This window comes from Nomascus leucogenys, chromosome 3 (assembly GCF_006542625.1).
Source record: "Nomascus leucogenys isolate Asia chromosome 3, Asia_NLE_v1, whole genome shotgun sequence".
Lineage (NCBI taxonomy): Eukaryota > Metazoa > Chordata > Mammalia > Primates > Hylobatidae > Nomascus > Nomascus leucogenys.
The window spans coordinates 35983424-35999091 of NC_044383.1; the positions used below are offsets into that span (position 1 = coordinate 35983424).

The window sequence follows — 15668 nt, forward strand, 5'->3', positions numbered from 1 at the left end:
ATTCAAAACATAAACATTAAAATTGGTTTTCATTTTAATTAACTGCTATTTTTATGTATAGGCTATATACTGTAATCCTGGCTGCCTCTGAGGAAGGAAACTGAATGACCAAGAGATAAGGGTAGCAGGGAGTCTGAATTACTTTTCTCTGTTTACCCTATGTGCCTTCTGATTTTTGTACTAGATGCATGCATTACTTACTCTAAAAAAAATTTTTATGGGCCATCAATATTATACTTGATTTAAGTCAAATTGCAGTGACATAATTGTAATCCACAAATGCATCTATTGTCACACTTATCACATTGTCTTGTAATTATCCATTTGTATATCTAACTCCTCCCTTAAAACTAATGAGATTTGAGGAAGTGGAGAACATCTTATTTATATTAGCATCCACAGCACCTAACACAGTAGCTGGCATATGCTCATTAAATATTTATTAAGTAAATGAAGAAGGAGTTACAAGCTTCTTTCAGAGACAGCAACAAGTGAGTTTTAGCATATAAATACCTAAAATCAAACTTACAAGAAAGGTATTTTCCTAAACCTTGTAAAATTTATTACAAATAACTATTTTTTTCCCATGAACCTGAGAGGCAAAATAACTGCCTCTCATCTATCGCTCCATGCTACCATCTAGTATTAATAGAGTACCTAAAATGGATGTGCATGGTACTGTAGGAGGCACTCCCTGCCTTACAAATCAGAAAACTCAGGCATAGGAATGAAGGAAAAAGAGCTTTCCTAAGGCTACCTTGCCAGTGTCCACAGTGAAACTCCTGGCTCTCTCAAGCCATATATCCCCTTTTGCCCCCATCATATTTATTTTCTATCATTCTTCCTAATAAACCACTTTTTCCCCGTGACTAATGAAACTATCATAACCTGAAACCTCATAGGAGCAGAGAGCAGAGACAGCCACTGAGTGAGAATTAGAGCCTTACCATTTGAAGTTCCAATGCAATGTGAGCCCTGTTTCTATAATGACAGATGCTCTGATCAACTGGATAGAATCCTGTCACAAGAGTTGGGGAGACAGGGAGAGGAGTCCTCTTACTATTCTCCAGCAGTTATATGTTAAGCTTCCAAAGTTCTGTCTCATCTCAGTCTCATGGAAGACAAGTCTCGCTCTGTTGCCCAGGATAGAGTGTGGTGGCACAATCTCAGCTCACTGCAACCTCTGCCTTCCAGGTTCAAGCGATTCTCCTGCCTCAGCCTCCCAAGTAGCTGGGATTACAGGCACGCACCACCATGCTCAGCTAAGTTTTGTATTTTTAGTAGAGACAGGGTTTCACCATGCTGGCCAGGCTGGTCTCGAACTCCTGACCTCAGGTGATCCACCCACTTAGGCCTCCCAAAGTGCTGGGATTACAGGCGTGAGCCAGCGAGCCGAGCCAAGACAAGTATTTTGGTTGTTGCTGACTTTCTGATGCAAAAGATCCTCAGGCCTCATGAAGGTTCTCTAACAGGGAAAGAGGAAGACCAGAGATAGGGATGAAAGGGATTGTGGGGGTGACACTAACGATTAGAATAGCTGATAAAAAATATCACAGGCTAACATATGGAGGGTTTACGTTGTGCCTGGCACTCACTCGGCTATGTGCTTCATATAGGCTGTCTTGTGTAATATTGATGGCCACTCTACAAAGTAGGAACTATTTATATCCCTATTTTTACAGTAAGGAAACTGAGCCTAGGGAGGTTACACGACTTGCCCAAGTGTTACACAAATCAAAAACTGCAGAGCAAGAATTCAAACTCAAGTCCTCTGATTCTTGGGCACCACACTCCAGAAGCACCAACAGAGCAGGCAGGCATAGGGCCAGGCACGGTCTGCTATCTGCCTAGTAAAGGAAGAAAACTACAGAGTGATAAGCAAGGAGAATTTAAAAGTTTCTAGAGTCTAAGAGGAGCCTAGTAGAAGGATTTCAGGTTAGGAGACTTAAGAACATTAATTATCATACAAGATGTTCAAAGCATGCTGTAAAACTATCTGCACAGAGAGGGAAAAGTAAGGCATAAAGAGAAGGAATGAGTTGTACAAAGCCAGGCAGTGAATTAGATGTGAAATGGGAACTAGAAGCCTGGTCAAACATTTTCTCGCTAGACCTGAAGTTGGGAGAACTTTGGTATTGTTTCTCATGATTTGATATTCATTTACTGACTCAGCTGGTACCTCATGAATGCTTACTATAAATATAGTATTTTGCTAGGTGCTGAGAGTGAGAGAGGAAATCTTCAGAAGTGGTCTCTGACTTCTACAACTTACAAATTAGTTGGCTAATTGTTTGGAGTTTAGTAGCAAAGGAGCAGACATGGTTAAATATCCACAATAGTCACATTTTCCTCTCAAACGGAAGGGAAGTTTCTATCTGCTGATCAATCTCTTTGCTCATAGAGTCTGCTATCTAAACCTGTGAAGAAATCTTCAAGGCTGGGCATGGTGGCTCACACTTGTAATCCCAGCACTTTGGGAGGCCAAGGCAGGAGGATAGCTTCGGACTAGGAGTTCAAGACCAGCCTGGGCAAAACAGGGAGACCTTGTCTCTACAAAAAATTAAAAAAAAAAAAAATTAACAGGCATGGTGGCACATGCCCATAGTCCCAACCTGAGAGACTGAGGTGGGAGGACTACTTGAGCCTGGGAGGTCAACGCTGCAGTGAGCTGTGATTGTGCCACTGCACCCCAGCCTGGGCAACAGAGCAAGACCCTGTCTCTAAAAATAAGAAAGAAAAGAAAACTTTAAGCAGAGGGATTTTAATCTAGAGACATGCTCGCTGGGGGGTCAACAGATAGACTGCAACATTTATGAACCATCGCCCTAAAATTATCCAGAAAACAATAATTGCAAATATATATACTTTTTCTGGAAAGGGGGTCTATAGGTTTCATCAGATTCTCAAAGAGTTATTTAACAAATAAATAAATTTAGTTTTAGTTATTTAGTAAATAATTAAATAAACTAGCATAGATTAGTTAAAACTAAGCACAGAGCCAGGATTGTTGAGATGACTCAGCAGCCTCAGGGCATCAGATGAGAGTTCCACCTAAGTTGTTACTAAACCCCAGATAGCCACGTACTCAGTGAATGATGTGTCCGGACATGTTCATATGCTGACCAGCAGATTCCTTCCCCTCATAATCCTTGTTGAGTTTCATGGAATACCTTGTAGTGCAGGGGTTCTTAGCCTGGTGTCAGTAAACTCCCTGAAATTTTATGCAATAAATTCTGTATTCAAGCATATTGGTGGGGGTGGAGGTGGGGGTGAGGGGAGACCTCAACTATGTCTATAACACATACAAGATGTGTATGAATCCATTCTGAGTGTGAGTCTGCCTGGATCTGGCACCCCTATTTTGATATGTTCAGACAAGTCCCAAAATTCCACAGCATAAAGATAAGTTAGAAAAATTCCATGTCAGTTCCCTGTAGGGTTCAGGCCAGACCATTGCTCTAACCCTCAGCCTGTCCTAAAGTCTTCCTTGTCAGACCCTGCAGAAGTGCTTAGCTGTCATCAGTCAGTCCTAGACTGTATCGAAATGCTGGGATGGCTCAGAAGTCTGAGAGTAAGCCACAAAGTCACTAGGTTTCTAACTAGCTTGGGGTTAGCTGGGATTCAAAGACCAAGGGAGCTAATAAACATGCAGTAGAAGTTTGTGAATTTCCTAAAATTGTATGCAAAAGTTGTGTGTGTATCCTTCAAAAAATAGCCTTATCAGATGATCAAATCACGAGCCTAAGCCTGCCATCCTCCCGAAAAAAGATCGAGAACCCAGACCTAGGGTATAAATGACCCTAGTGGACCCAAGGTCCCACTAACATGTAGCAGGGCTTAGGCCCCAGGAAAACTGTGGCCAGGCAGTAAGGCTTCCTGAGATGAGTCACTGACCTTTGTACGGGGAACAATGTTGAGTTCCAGTTTTTGGTCCACCAGGCTGGCCCCTGCCTCTGAGAGATAGCCCTGGTTGAGGACAAGGCAGTCACGGCCAAAGCAGCAGGGACAGCACAGCTTCTGCAGCCACTTGGTCCACTTAGGATTAAGATGCCCATAGGGCTCTTCATTCTTGGGTTTGAAGACAGCAATGATCCTCTACAAAGACAAAAGAAAAAGAGGATGTTGAATCCAAGTTGACTGAAATAGCCCACAGACCAAGTCAGCAGGAATCTAGAAAGAAATGAGAGGGCATAGGCAGACAATTCCTACTTACAGTCGGACTCAGGTTTCTCCCAGTTGGTAAGGGGAAGACACCAGCTCGTGTGTGCAGCTAAGAGACCCACTGCTAGAAAGGGTTGTGGCCAAAGAACATATTAAGTCTTTTCTTTCTTCCTTGCTCCTTTATCCCTCTTCTCCATCTCTTTTCCCTCATATAAGTACCTACCTCTAACTCTGTGCTTCAAACAAACAAGGTAAATGGATTACTACATTTCTAGGAGCAAGATACAGAAGCAGGCCAGGTACAAGGGCTCATGCCTGTAATCCCAGCACTTTGGGAGGCCAAGGCGGGCGGATCACTTGAGGCCAGGAGTTTGAGACCAGCCTGGCCAACATGGCAAAACCCTGTCTCTACTAAAAATACAAAAAGTAGCTGGGCGCAGTGGTGCACACCTGTAATTCCAGTTACTTGGGAGGCTGAGGCACAAGAATCACTTGAACCCATGGGGCAGAGGCTGCGGTGAGCCTAGATTGCCCCCACTATATTCCTCACCCTGGGCGACCGAGCGAGGCCCTGTCTCATTAAAAAAAAAAAAAAAAAAAGGTACAGAAGCCAATTCAGTGGTAGATGCTGAGTCACTGGCAGCATCTAATGCCAATACGGTACCGCTTCCTGCCCTCCAGAAAAATACAATATCCTAATGCACATATCGTAATGTTCATTAGGCTGAGGTGGGTGGATCACAAGGTCAGGAGATCAAGATGTTAGCATCCTGGCTAACATAGTGAAACCCCGTCTCTACTACAAATACAAAAAATTAGCTGGGCGTGATGGCAGGCGCCTGTAGTCCCAGCTACTCGGGAGGCTGAGGTAGGAGAATGGTGTGAACCCGGGAGGCGGGTTCACTCTAAAGTAATCTTTCCCCCCAAAAATGAGGAATTAACTTATCACAGGTTATGTTCTCTTTTTTTGCATGCACCCCTGCCCTATTTATCCTACGGGATCTTTCTGTATGTGGTATGCCAGAAATTTAACACCATAAACTCTAATTTCCAAAGTTACATATATGCACACTGTTGTTCTGCATCAATTACAGAAAGACTAAAAACTTTACCAACTGGAAGGAAGTAAAGAAGGTATTATGGGCCGGGCATGGTGGCTCACGCTTGTAATCCCAGCACTTTGGGAGGCCGAGGTGGGCGGATAACCTGAGGTCAGGAGTTCGAGACCAGCCTGGCCAACATGGTGAAACCCTGTTTCTACTAAAAATATAAAAATTAGCTGGGCATGGTGGCATGCACCTGTAATCCCAGCTACCCGGGAGGCTGAGGCAGGAGAATCACTTGAACCCAGGAGGTGGAGGTTGCAGTGAACTGAGATCACGCCACTGCACTCCAGCCTGGGTGACAAGATCAAGCCTCTGTCTCAAAAAAAAAAAAAAAAAAAAAAAAAGCTATTATGGAATGAGGTTAAGGAAATTCCTTCATCAATGATGAAGAGATTTCCTCTCGCAGCCCTATTATCCAAAGAGAAAAATCACAGCAGGAAAAAGACTCTGCTACTTGGTTAGAATGAAGCCCTCTTAAGTAATTCTGATAGGCAAGAAACCAGGACATGAGATGCCACACAGATTAAATCCATCTTCTATAGCAGACAGTAACTTAATCTTCTAAGGTCTTTGGAAATATGGGATGCCTAGAAACTATGGCCCTCCCTCCTGAGTGTTTTCTTCAACAGGCCAGTCAGCCCTCTGAGGTTGTTTTACATTCACCTAATTCCCTCCAGTCCCCAAACTGGTAATTCAAGGGAAAAAAGCAAATATGCTATCCAAGTGATTCATCCTCATATCATATGACTCTTCTTGTCCCCTCACCCCACAGCCTACTCAAACTAGTCTGGGTCATAAGACATTTTCCTGTGGGTGTCACTTCCTGAATAGCAGGTCACAGCAGACAACATACACCCATCTGCTTTCACCAACTCAGTACTCATATTAGGAACTGGCTAAGTCCATGTTGCTAACAATAACTGGTCGATCTTGAAGCCAGCTCCTTTAAAAATGCCTTCCAAGGATTTGAGAGGACAAGAAAAATACAGAACTCCTCCTTCTCCCTCCAAAAAGAATCAATTTATTCTTAAAGACAAACTAACTTATTTACTGGCAAACCCAAAATGCATATATTCACATCCTAAGTCTTCAGAATTACTTTCTTATCCAAAGCAGCTAGCTAGAGGCCTCAGCAGTCTTCTCTGTCTCTGCTCCCCTGGAACCCCAGCCTCTGAATAACAAAGCAGCAGTAGCAACAGGCTCACAACTCAGAGAATGACTGACGAGTCCACTGTAACCCTCCGGAACCTGGACAGGGAAACCAAAAGGCAACTTGAAGCATGTCCCAGAACGCAACAGTCAGTTCAACTGAGGCACATTATGGAGTTCAGTAAGCTCGTCCCCAATGAAAGGGAGGCCAAGACACTCCTACCACTACTGGGGGCTGAAAAATACCAGGGCTAAGGCCAACTGGTAAATACTTATACTTAAAGACAGAAAAGGTTGAGCATAGTGGCTCATGCCTATAAGCCCAGCACTTTCAGAGGATGAGGCCGGACTGCCTGAGGCCTGGAGTTTGAGACCAGGTTGGGCAATACCACAAGACTCTGTCACTAATTTTTAAAAATCAGCCGGGAATCATGCCTGTAATCCCAGCACTTTGGGAGGCCAAGGTGGGCGGATTACCTGAGGTCAGGAGTTCGAGACCAGCCTGACCAACATGGAGAAACCCCATCTCTACTAAAAATACAAAATTAGCCAGGCATGGTGGCACATGCCTGTAGTCCCAGCTACTTGGGAGGCTGAGGCAGGAGAATCGCTTGAACCTGGGAGGTGGAGGTCGCAGTGAGCCAAGATCATGCCACTGCACTCCAGCCTGGGCAATGAGCGAAATACCATCTCAAAAAAAAAAAAAAAAAAATTGGCTAAGTGTGGTGGTATGCACCTGTAGTCCCAGCTACTCGGTGGGGAGAATCCCTTGTGCCTAGGAGATCAATGCTGCAGTGAGCTAGGAGCATGCCACTGCACTCTAGCCTGGGTGACAGAGCAAGACCCCATCTCTAAAAAAGAAAAATTAAACAACAACAACAAAAAAAAAGAAAGCAGAACTTGAAGGCCAAGATTGCAGTCAAGTGTCATTTAAAGACTGACCTCTCAAACATCTTGATTTCCTTCTACCATAAGGAGAATAAGAAGCATTTCAGTGACTCCAAAAGCATGAGTAATTATGGTTATGCAATAGTACAGGGGTTTCACTAAAGAATACTGCCTGGACTAGATCAATGAGGGAATGTTAGAGTATGAAGAATGGAGGAACAAAAGGGCATTCAGACAGAAGGGGAGACAAGTGCCTTTCAGGACTAAGCGTAGGCCTCAGTTCAATTCAATTATGTTAGCATTTGCTCAGGACCTAGCCCGTGGAGAACGATGTGCAAGCATTCTGCAGGCATTTGGTGGCTTTCCTAGACAGAGAGGTAAAATAGCCTCTGGCCTAATTTCCAATGTTCACTTCATAAAATCAACTATGCTACTGAATAACCAAGAATACCCTCCTCATTCATGGAGAACAAACTCTAAAACCACTCAAATTGGAAAGACACCCACTAGTATTTAGCTGGAAAAGAAAATGACTACTGCCTAATTTTTCCTCACCATCCACTCTCTTCTTTAATAGATTTTTGTGGTTTTTTTCTCTTCTTTAATAGATTTTCAATTCCTTCATTATAGCTAGGAGAGAGCTTCAGTTTGATGCCAATATTATAAAACAACTTTTCTTAACACCCATTTACTAATCTCCCCTTTTAACAAAGGAGGGGTGAGGTACAGATAGCTTAAGCAGTAGCAGTCCATGAAGTTGGGAATAAAAACCAAATCACACAAGAAAGCAAGAGGCATGCACCAGCTGGTGTCAGAACCCACAACCAATTACTGGAAACTGAGCCCAGTGCAGTGGCTCACACTTATAATCCCGGCACTTGGGAGGCCAAGGCAGGTGGATCATTTGAGGTCAGGAGTTCAAGACCAGACTGAGTAGTACCAGCTACTCAGGAGGCTGAGGCGGGAGAATCGCTTGAACCCAGGAGGTGGAAGTTGCGGTGAGCCAAGATCACACCACTGCACTCCAGCCTGGGCAACAGACAAAACAAACAAACAACAACAAAAAATTACTGGAACCTGGAACCCAGGGGGGTTCCTATATCTAACCAGCAGTGACAAGAAGGAGGGTGTCATGCTATGCTAAAAGAGGTCCTTTCTCCAAGAACCTAAAACATAAGACAGTTCAAGCATATCATTCATATTGCACAGTGAAATATACAGAAATGACCTTTTATAAAAGTCTTCTTTTAAAGTTTCGTAAACATAAAGTGGATGGTTCTCAAACTTTTTGGTCTCAGAAAGTTTAAACTCTTAAAAATTAGGCTGGGTGCAGTGGCTCATGCCTGTAATCCCAGTACTTTGGGAGGCCAAAGCGGGTGGATCACCTGAGATCAGGAGTTTGAGATCAGCCTGGCCAACATGGTGAAATCCCATCTCTACTAATAATACAAAAATTAGCCGGGCATGGTGGTGGGCGCGCCTGTAATCCCAGCTACTCAGGAGGCTGAAGCAGGAGAATTGCTTGAACCCAGGAGACAGAGGTTGCAGTGAGTCGAGATCATGCCACTGCACTCTAGCCTGAGCGACAGAGTGAGACTCCATCTCAAAAAAAAAAAAAATTATTAAGGACTCCAAAAAGCATTTGTTAATGTGGGTAAAGGCTATATCTCATATCTTAGTATTCAATCTGTTTCAATATCACACATCATGTAGTCTCTGGAAATCTCCACTCTCCACTCATAAGTAAATGAGAATGAAAAAGGCAAATAAAGGCCGGGCGTGGTGGCTCAAGCCTGTAATCCCAGCACTTTGGGAGGCCGAGGCGGGCGGATCACGAGGTCAGGAGATCGAGACCATCCTGGCTAACACGGTGAAACCCCGTCTCTACTAAAAATACAAAAAAATTAGCCGGGCGTGTTGGCGGGCGCCTGTAGTCCCAGCTACTTGGGAGGCTGAGGCAGGAGAATGGCATGAACCCGGGAGGCGGAGCTTGCAGTGAGCCAAGATCGCACCACTGCACTCCAGCCTGGGGGACAGAGCAAGACTCCGTCTCAAAAAAAAAAAAAAAAAAAAAGAAAAAGGCAAATAAAATCTTAGAATTAATGATGAAAATAATTTTGATCTGTGGACCCCAAAAAGGAATTCCCAGAGGTCAAGATCTCTGGGCCACACTCTAAGAACTGCTGTATTCTATGGTATAGGTTGGAGGAAAATAGCAGTCCTTGATTTAGCTATTTAGGTAGAGAAGCCTTATTTACAAGTTCATTCTTACAAAAGGGAGGGAAGGGCATGTCCAAATATATAAAACCATCCAGGCACAGTGGCTCACACCTGCAATCCCAACACTGGGAGGCCAAGGCTGCAATGAGCCAAGGTTGTGCCACTACACTCCAGCCTGGGCGACAGTGAGAAACTGTCTCAAAAATATATATATAATAAAATTATTTTACTAAAACGTTAAGAGGCAGTCAAGTTTGTATGTCATACATGTAGGTCTTGAGATTTTAAGCATCATCTACCAACTCTTTTTTTTTTTTTTTTTTGAGATAGGGTCTCACTGTCTTCCCCAGACTGGAGTGCAGTGGCACGATCTCGGCTCACTGCAAGCTCCGCCTCCCGGGTTCACGCCATTCTCCTACCACAGCCTCCCGAGTAGCTGGGACTACAGGCGCCTGCCATCACGCCCAGCTAATTTTTTGTATTTTTAGTAGAGACAGGGTTTCACCATGTTAGCCAGGATGCTAACATCTTGATCTCCTGACCTTGTGATCCACCCACCTTAGCCTCCCAAAGTGCTGGGATTACAGGAGTGAGCCACCGCGCCCCATCTACCAACTCTTACAGCCTTATTCGATGCCATGTACCCCAAGAACCCTAATTCAGCAGTTAGTAGAAATGTTTTTAAAAACAAAACCCAAAACACTGTGATTGAGCTGCCCCCACTAAGTGCCAAGAACTACATCGGGGCTTTCATGTGTGATATGTCATTTAATCCTCTTAACCTAGTGAGTCACATGCTGTCCTATGATTCTTGGCAATGTGGAAATCTAGTATTACTCCACGCAAAAGAGAAAAAGCTCAAAAAATCCTTTTGCAGTTGAGTGAGCATGAGACCTGAAGCACAAGGAGGTAAGTGAGGGGGGTAATGTGTATCTAGCATTCTCCATCTGTTCCTGGACCCCACTGAGACAGAAACCATCCAAAATTGAGAAATGGGACCAGGGCTGTTATCTTCAAGAATCTTTCAGACTGTCTAAGATCCAAAAGTGGCTGTCGCAGAAAGTGCTGGTTCTCCCAATCTGTTCCCCCTTGTTCCCTAGACACAAGACCCATGATTTTTACCTGGGCAAAAAAAGAAGAAAGACTATAGTTCCCAGCCACTACTACAGCTAAGTTTTAGACAATGGGATGTAAGTAGAAGAGTCTCCTACAACTTCTACAAAGTGCCTTAAAGGATGGGGGCATATTCGCCCTCTCCCTTTCCTTCTTCCAACTGACTGAAAAGCAGACAAGATGTTTGCAGCTTGAGCGGCCATCTTGGACCATGGAGTAGAAGCCACATTCTAAAGATGGCTGATCAGCTGGCAGGAAGAACCCTATGTCCCCAGTAAAGTGAAATGTCATGCCAGCCCTGAGCATGCCTGAGCAGCTAGCCTATAAACTTCTTTTACATGAGGCGTAAATGAACCTTTTTTCAAGTCATCATTATTTTAAAATATCTGTCACATATAGTCAAATTCAATACTAACCAATATAGTAGCTGAGAAGAGAATTTAGAAATTCTTTTTGTTTTGTTTTGTTTTTGAGACGGAGTCTCACTTGGTCGCCCAGGCTGGAGTGCAGTGGTGCGATCTCAGCTCACTGCAACCTCCACCTCCCAGGCTCAAGCGATTCTCCTGCTTCAGCCTCCCGAGTAGCTGGGATTACAAGTGCCTGCCCCAGTGCTCGACTAATTTTTGTATTTTTAGTAGAGATGGGGTTCCACCATGTTGACCAGGCTGGTCTCGAACTCCTGACCTCCAGTGATGCGCCTGCCTCGGCCTCCCAAAGTGCTGGGAGTACAGGCGTGAGCCACCGCGCCTGGCCAGAACCTGGAAATTCTGATGACTGACTCTGAGGGAGCAAAGGATAGTGGTGAGAACATGAATTCCACAGCCAACCCGCCTGGGCCCAATCCTGCCTCTACCACTTACTAGGTGTGAGACCTTGGAAAAATTAGTTATACCATGGGCTTGTGTTGTCACCTGTGGGGATAATAACAGTACCTACCTCCAAGGGTGGTTATAAAGATTAAGTGAGTTAGTATTTGTAAAGCGCTTAAAGGAATATAGTAAATGCTATGTAAGTATTTGTTTAATAAAGTAAATACATTTGGAGGAGAGCCAAAGATGACAATTCCAACTACAGTAAGTCTGTGGGCCAGTCTAACCCACCGTAAGCATTTAGAAAGTGCCCTTTGCTCTAAATCACATTTTCTTCACTGGAAGCAGTATGAGTACATCAAAAAGTTTTGTCAGGGCATCTGTGTTTTGACATCCCCTATGAGAAAGGATAGTGGCCGGGAAATTTTAGAGACTGGAATCCCTAAATCACCAAGTAACATACCTATGGTCTGTCCTTCTCTGTGGCCTATATACTGAGATGGTAGTACTTTACCTGCCAGGTAGAATTAAGAGATCATATTACTCCCATCTGTCAAAGCACCAGCTCACTTCTCAGCTGACCTAACCCACTTCCAATGCAGCTCTAACAGTGTCATGAAAGAAAAACAAAAATATTCCTCCTTCTCCTGTACCTATCAAAGATAATCTTAGCCCCTTCTTACATTTGCCAACAAACTAAAAATACCCTCTGCCCGCAAAAAAAGGACAGACATGGTGGGTCACATCTGTAATCCCAGCACTTTGGGTGGCTGAGGCAAGAGGATCATTGCTTGAAGCCAGGAGTCTGAGACCAACCAGGGCAACATGGCGAGACTCTTGTCCCTACGAAAAATAATTTTTAGCTGGGTGTGGTGGCGCGTGCCTGTAGTCCCAGCTACTAGGAAGCTGAGTGGGAGGACCTTGAGCCCGGGATGTCAAGGCTGCAGTGAGCAGTGAGATTGCACCACTGCACTCCAGCCTGGGTGTCAGAGTGAGACCTTCTCTCTAAGAAAGAAAGAAAGACAAGAAAAGGAAGGAAGGAAGGAAGGAAGGAAGGAAGGAAGGAAGGAAGGAAGGAAAAGGAAGAAAGAGAGAAAGCAAGCAAACATCTGGCTGACATGTAAACTTCAGGGCACTCATATTTCTTTGCTTCTAGAAATGATGGTTCCCACTTGAGCTTGCAAGCTCTTTTATTTAAGAAACGTGGAGGCTGGGCGCGGTGGCACGCCTGTAATCCCAGCGCTTTGGGAGGCCGAGGTGGGCAGATCACAAGGTCGAGAGATCGAGACCATCCTGGCCAACATGGTGAAACCTGGTCTCTACTAAAAATACAAACATTAGCTGGGTGTGATGGTGCACGCCTGTAGTCCCAGCCACTCAGGAGGCTGAGGCAGGAGAATTGCTTGAACCTGGGAGGCAGAGGCTGCAGTGAGCCCAGATCGCGCCACTGCACTCCAGCCTGGCGACAGAGCAAGACTCTGTCTCAAAAAAAAGAAAAAAAAAAAAAGAAAAAGAAACTTCGAAAGACTTATTACTCGCAAAGCTTTCCCCAACTCAGTTTATGTAAACTGAGAAACTGAGTTGATGGCAGAATTGTTCCCTAATTCTTGATTAATTCAGGGACAACTCAAACTCTGAGGGAATAACTAGATCATTCAATGAGCCGAACCAAGAGCTACAAGTAGCAGCCCGTCCTGGCCACTCAGGACTCCTATTAAAACAGCACCCTGGCCATCTAAAGAGTTCACACAGGAGAGATGTCAGGGAAAATCTGAGGAAATTTTACACCCATAATTTAAATAACAATACATCTTTCCAATGACCCATTCCAGCACACCTGAAAATTTCCCTGAAACTTCCCTGAAAACAGGGAAGACTTGGTATTTCTTAAATTCTGCAGTTCTCAAAAGGATAAAGGTCACTTCTCAGATGCCCTGGTCACTCCATGCCCCATCCTATCACCATCCTCCTTTATATACAGGCAGGGGACAAAATAAAGGTCGGCAAACATTCTGCCTTAGTTGAAAAGCAGGCTGTTGATCGCCCTGGGAGAGAAATGAAAGAAAAAGTAGCTGATGGCCCCATGTTTCTAAAACTCCAAGTTCTATCTAAACTTTGGAGCCGTCAAAAAGGATTTGAACCCTTTCCCAGAAGTGAGCAATAACCAGGGCAGATGAAACTGGTGAGTCCGCCCATTCTTTCTTCAACGTCTGTTAATAAGAGCTGGGACGGTGGCAGGGGACATCCCCCACAACATAGAAAGCTGGAACTGAATTCTCACATCCCCTGATGGGTCACCCATCCTCCTCCGTGAACAGCGATACACTGGTTCGGTCGGTCCAAAAAGAGAGAATAGGCCTAAAGCCCCAAATCTGTAAGTCGGCGATCGAATAGGAGTCCCAGTAGTGTGAAGCTAAGTACCCTACTAGAAAGCAGTCTCTGTCCAGCGGCGGATAGCCCCACCACACCGCCGAGCCCTCGGCCCGTATCTGGTCAATTTCCTCTTTTCATTTTCCGCTCACTCCTCCCCCACCAAGTAGATTCTTATTTATTTCTCCATTCCGCACAGCGTCCCCAGCTCCAGTCCTCAGTGGCATCCCTAAATCCTGCCAGGGGCTGGTACTGTGAAGTTTCTCCCTTCTCCCTCTGGCTGTGCGAAGCCCCCAACTCCCCAGGAGCGCCGCCGGCCCCCAGCGCGGCAGCGGTCTCCACCCCCGCACTCACCCCCTGAGGGTCCTTGACGAAGTAGCTTCCGCTGGAGCCCTGGTAGATGCGCTCGGGAAAGATGCAGCGCTCGATGGCCAGCTCGGCCTGCCGCACCACCGCCTCGAACTCGGGATCCTCCGGGAACTCGTTCCGCTCGCGGTGGGCCTGAGCGGCGTGGGCTGCCGCCGCGGCCTGAGCGGCCAGAGCCTGGGCCTGCGCCGCCACGGTTTGGGTCTGGCCCTGGGCCGCCGCGCCTCGGGCCCTATCCAGCAGTGGCTGCCGCTCCCGGTCGTGGCCCGGCGAGCCCGGCGGAGAGGGGCCCGAGCCGGCCGCCGCCGCCACTCGGACCGCGCCCCCGGGCACCTGCGGAAAGTGAGCGCCCGAGCCCGACGGGAAGGTGTAGTCCGGGGGTTGGGCCCGCTCGGGGGACACTAGTGGGCTCGTCTCGTCCATCCCTCAGACAGCCGGCTCCGGGACCCGGAGCGCTCCACTCCGCTGCGCTCGCGGCCGCGACCAATCCGTGACATCCCCCAGGCCCCGGCCGGCCAACCAGGTCGCGACGCCTCCTTGGCCCCGCCCCTAACCTTCCCTGTTTACTTGGCTACGAATAGGCACGGCTCCTCGCGCGCGAACAGTAGCCAATCAGAACCTGCTCCTACGCAATCGCTGCCTCCGCATTTTTCTCCCCATCACCGTCTGTGAAGACTGCGCATGCTCCAGGACCCAACCTTGGGTCAGACACGCCCTCTGCTCCTACTATCCCAGCGCCGCGTTTAGTTTCCAATTGGCTTACTGGACTTGGGCGCTTTCAAAACAGCATCTATCCTGTCAGTCACTCATTGAGTGCCTACTCTGAACGACTGTGACATTGGAGGAATCTCATCTATGTATCCTCATTCATTCAGTCAGGCACTCATTCATTAATTGAGCACGTACTATGTTCTAAGTGCTAGGGAGACAGCAGTGAAGCAAAGAAACAAAGCTGCTGCTCTACCTCGATGAAAGGTTTTTTTTGGGGGGGTGTTGTTTTTTGGGTTTTTCTTTTTTGGAGACAGAGTGATCTGTCTCAAAAAAAAAAAAAAACGACAGAGGTCAGGTGATCTGCCCACCTCGACCTCCCAAAGTGCTGGGATTACAGGTGTGAGCCACTGCGCTTGGCCTGCAAGTAGGTTTTTAAAGGAAAAGAGGCAGTTCCTAACTTGTTTACCAGGAATTTACATTAAAATAACAAGTTATAGACAGGCTATACATTGTACTTTGTATCCCAAATTCGTATCTCAGTTGACCTAACATACTTCCAATGTAGATGTAACAGTGTCATGTTACACTTCAAGTTCACAGGAACTTGAAGGTAATGGGTGAAGTAGCCAGTCAGGATAAAATGTCTTAACAATTGCCTCCAGGTTTTCCTAGGAACCCCTGAAGATTTCTTTTTAAATTATTATTATTATTTTTTTAGAGATAGGTTATCTCTATGTTGCCCAGGCTGGCCTTGAACTCCTGGCTTCAGGCGATC

General features: G+C 45.8%; 1 protein-coding gene across 1 annotated transcript in view; it reads right to left on the bottom strand.

Moving 5' to 3' along the window:
- The window catches only part of PI4K2A (phosphatidylinositol 4-kinase type 2 alpha), a 34915-nt gene extending 20253 nt beyond the window's left edge, over window positions 1-14662 (bottom strand). The window contains exons 1-2 of the mRNA XM_004093140.3: window positions 14171-14662; window positions 3895-4095 (exon numbers count right to left, since the gene is read on the bottom strand). Coding sequence (XP_004093188.1) covers window positions 3895-4095; window positions 14171-14605 — 636 coding nt within the window. The 5' untranslated portion in view covers window positions 14606-14662. The remainder of the gene's footprint in view (window positions 1-3894; window positions 4096-14170) is intronic.
- Window positions 14663-15668: the final 1006 nt, after the last annotated feature.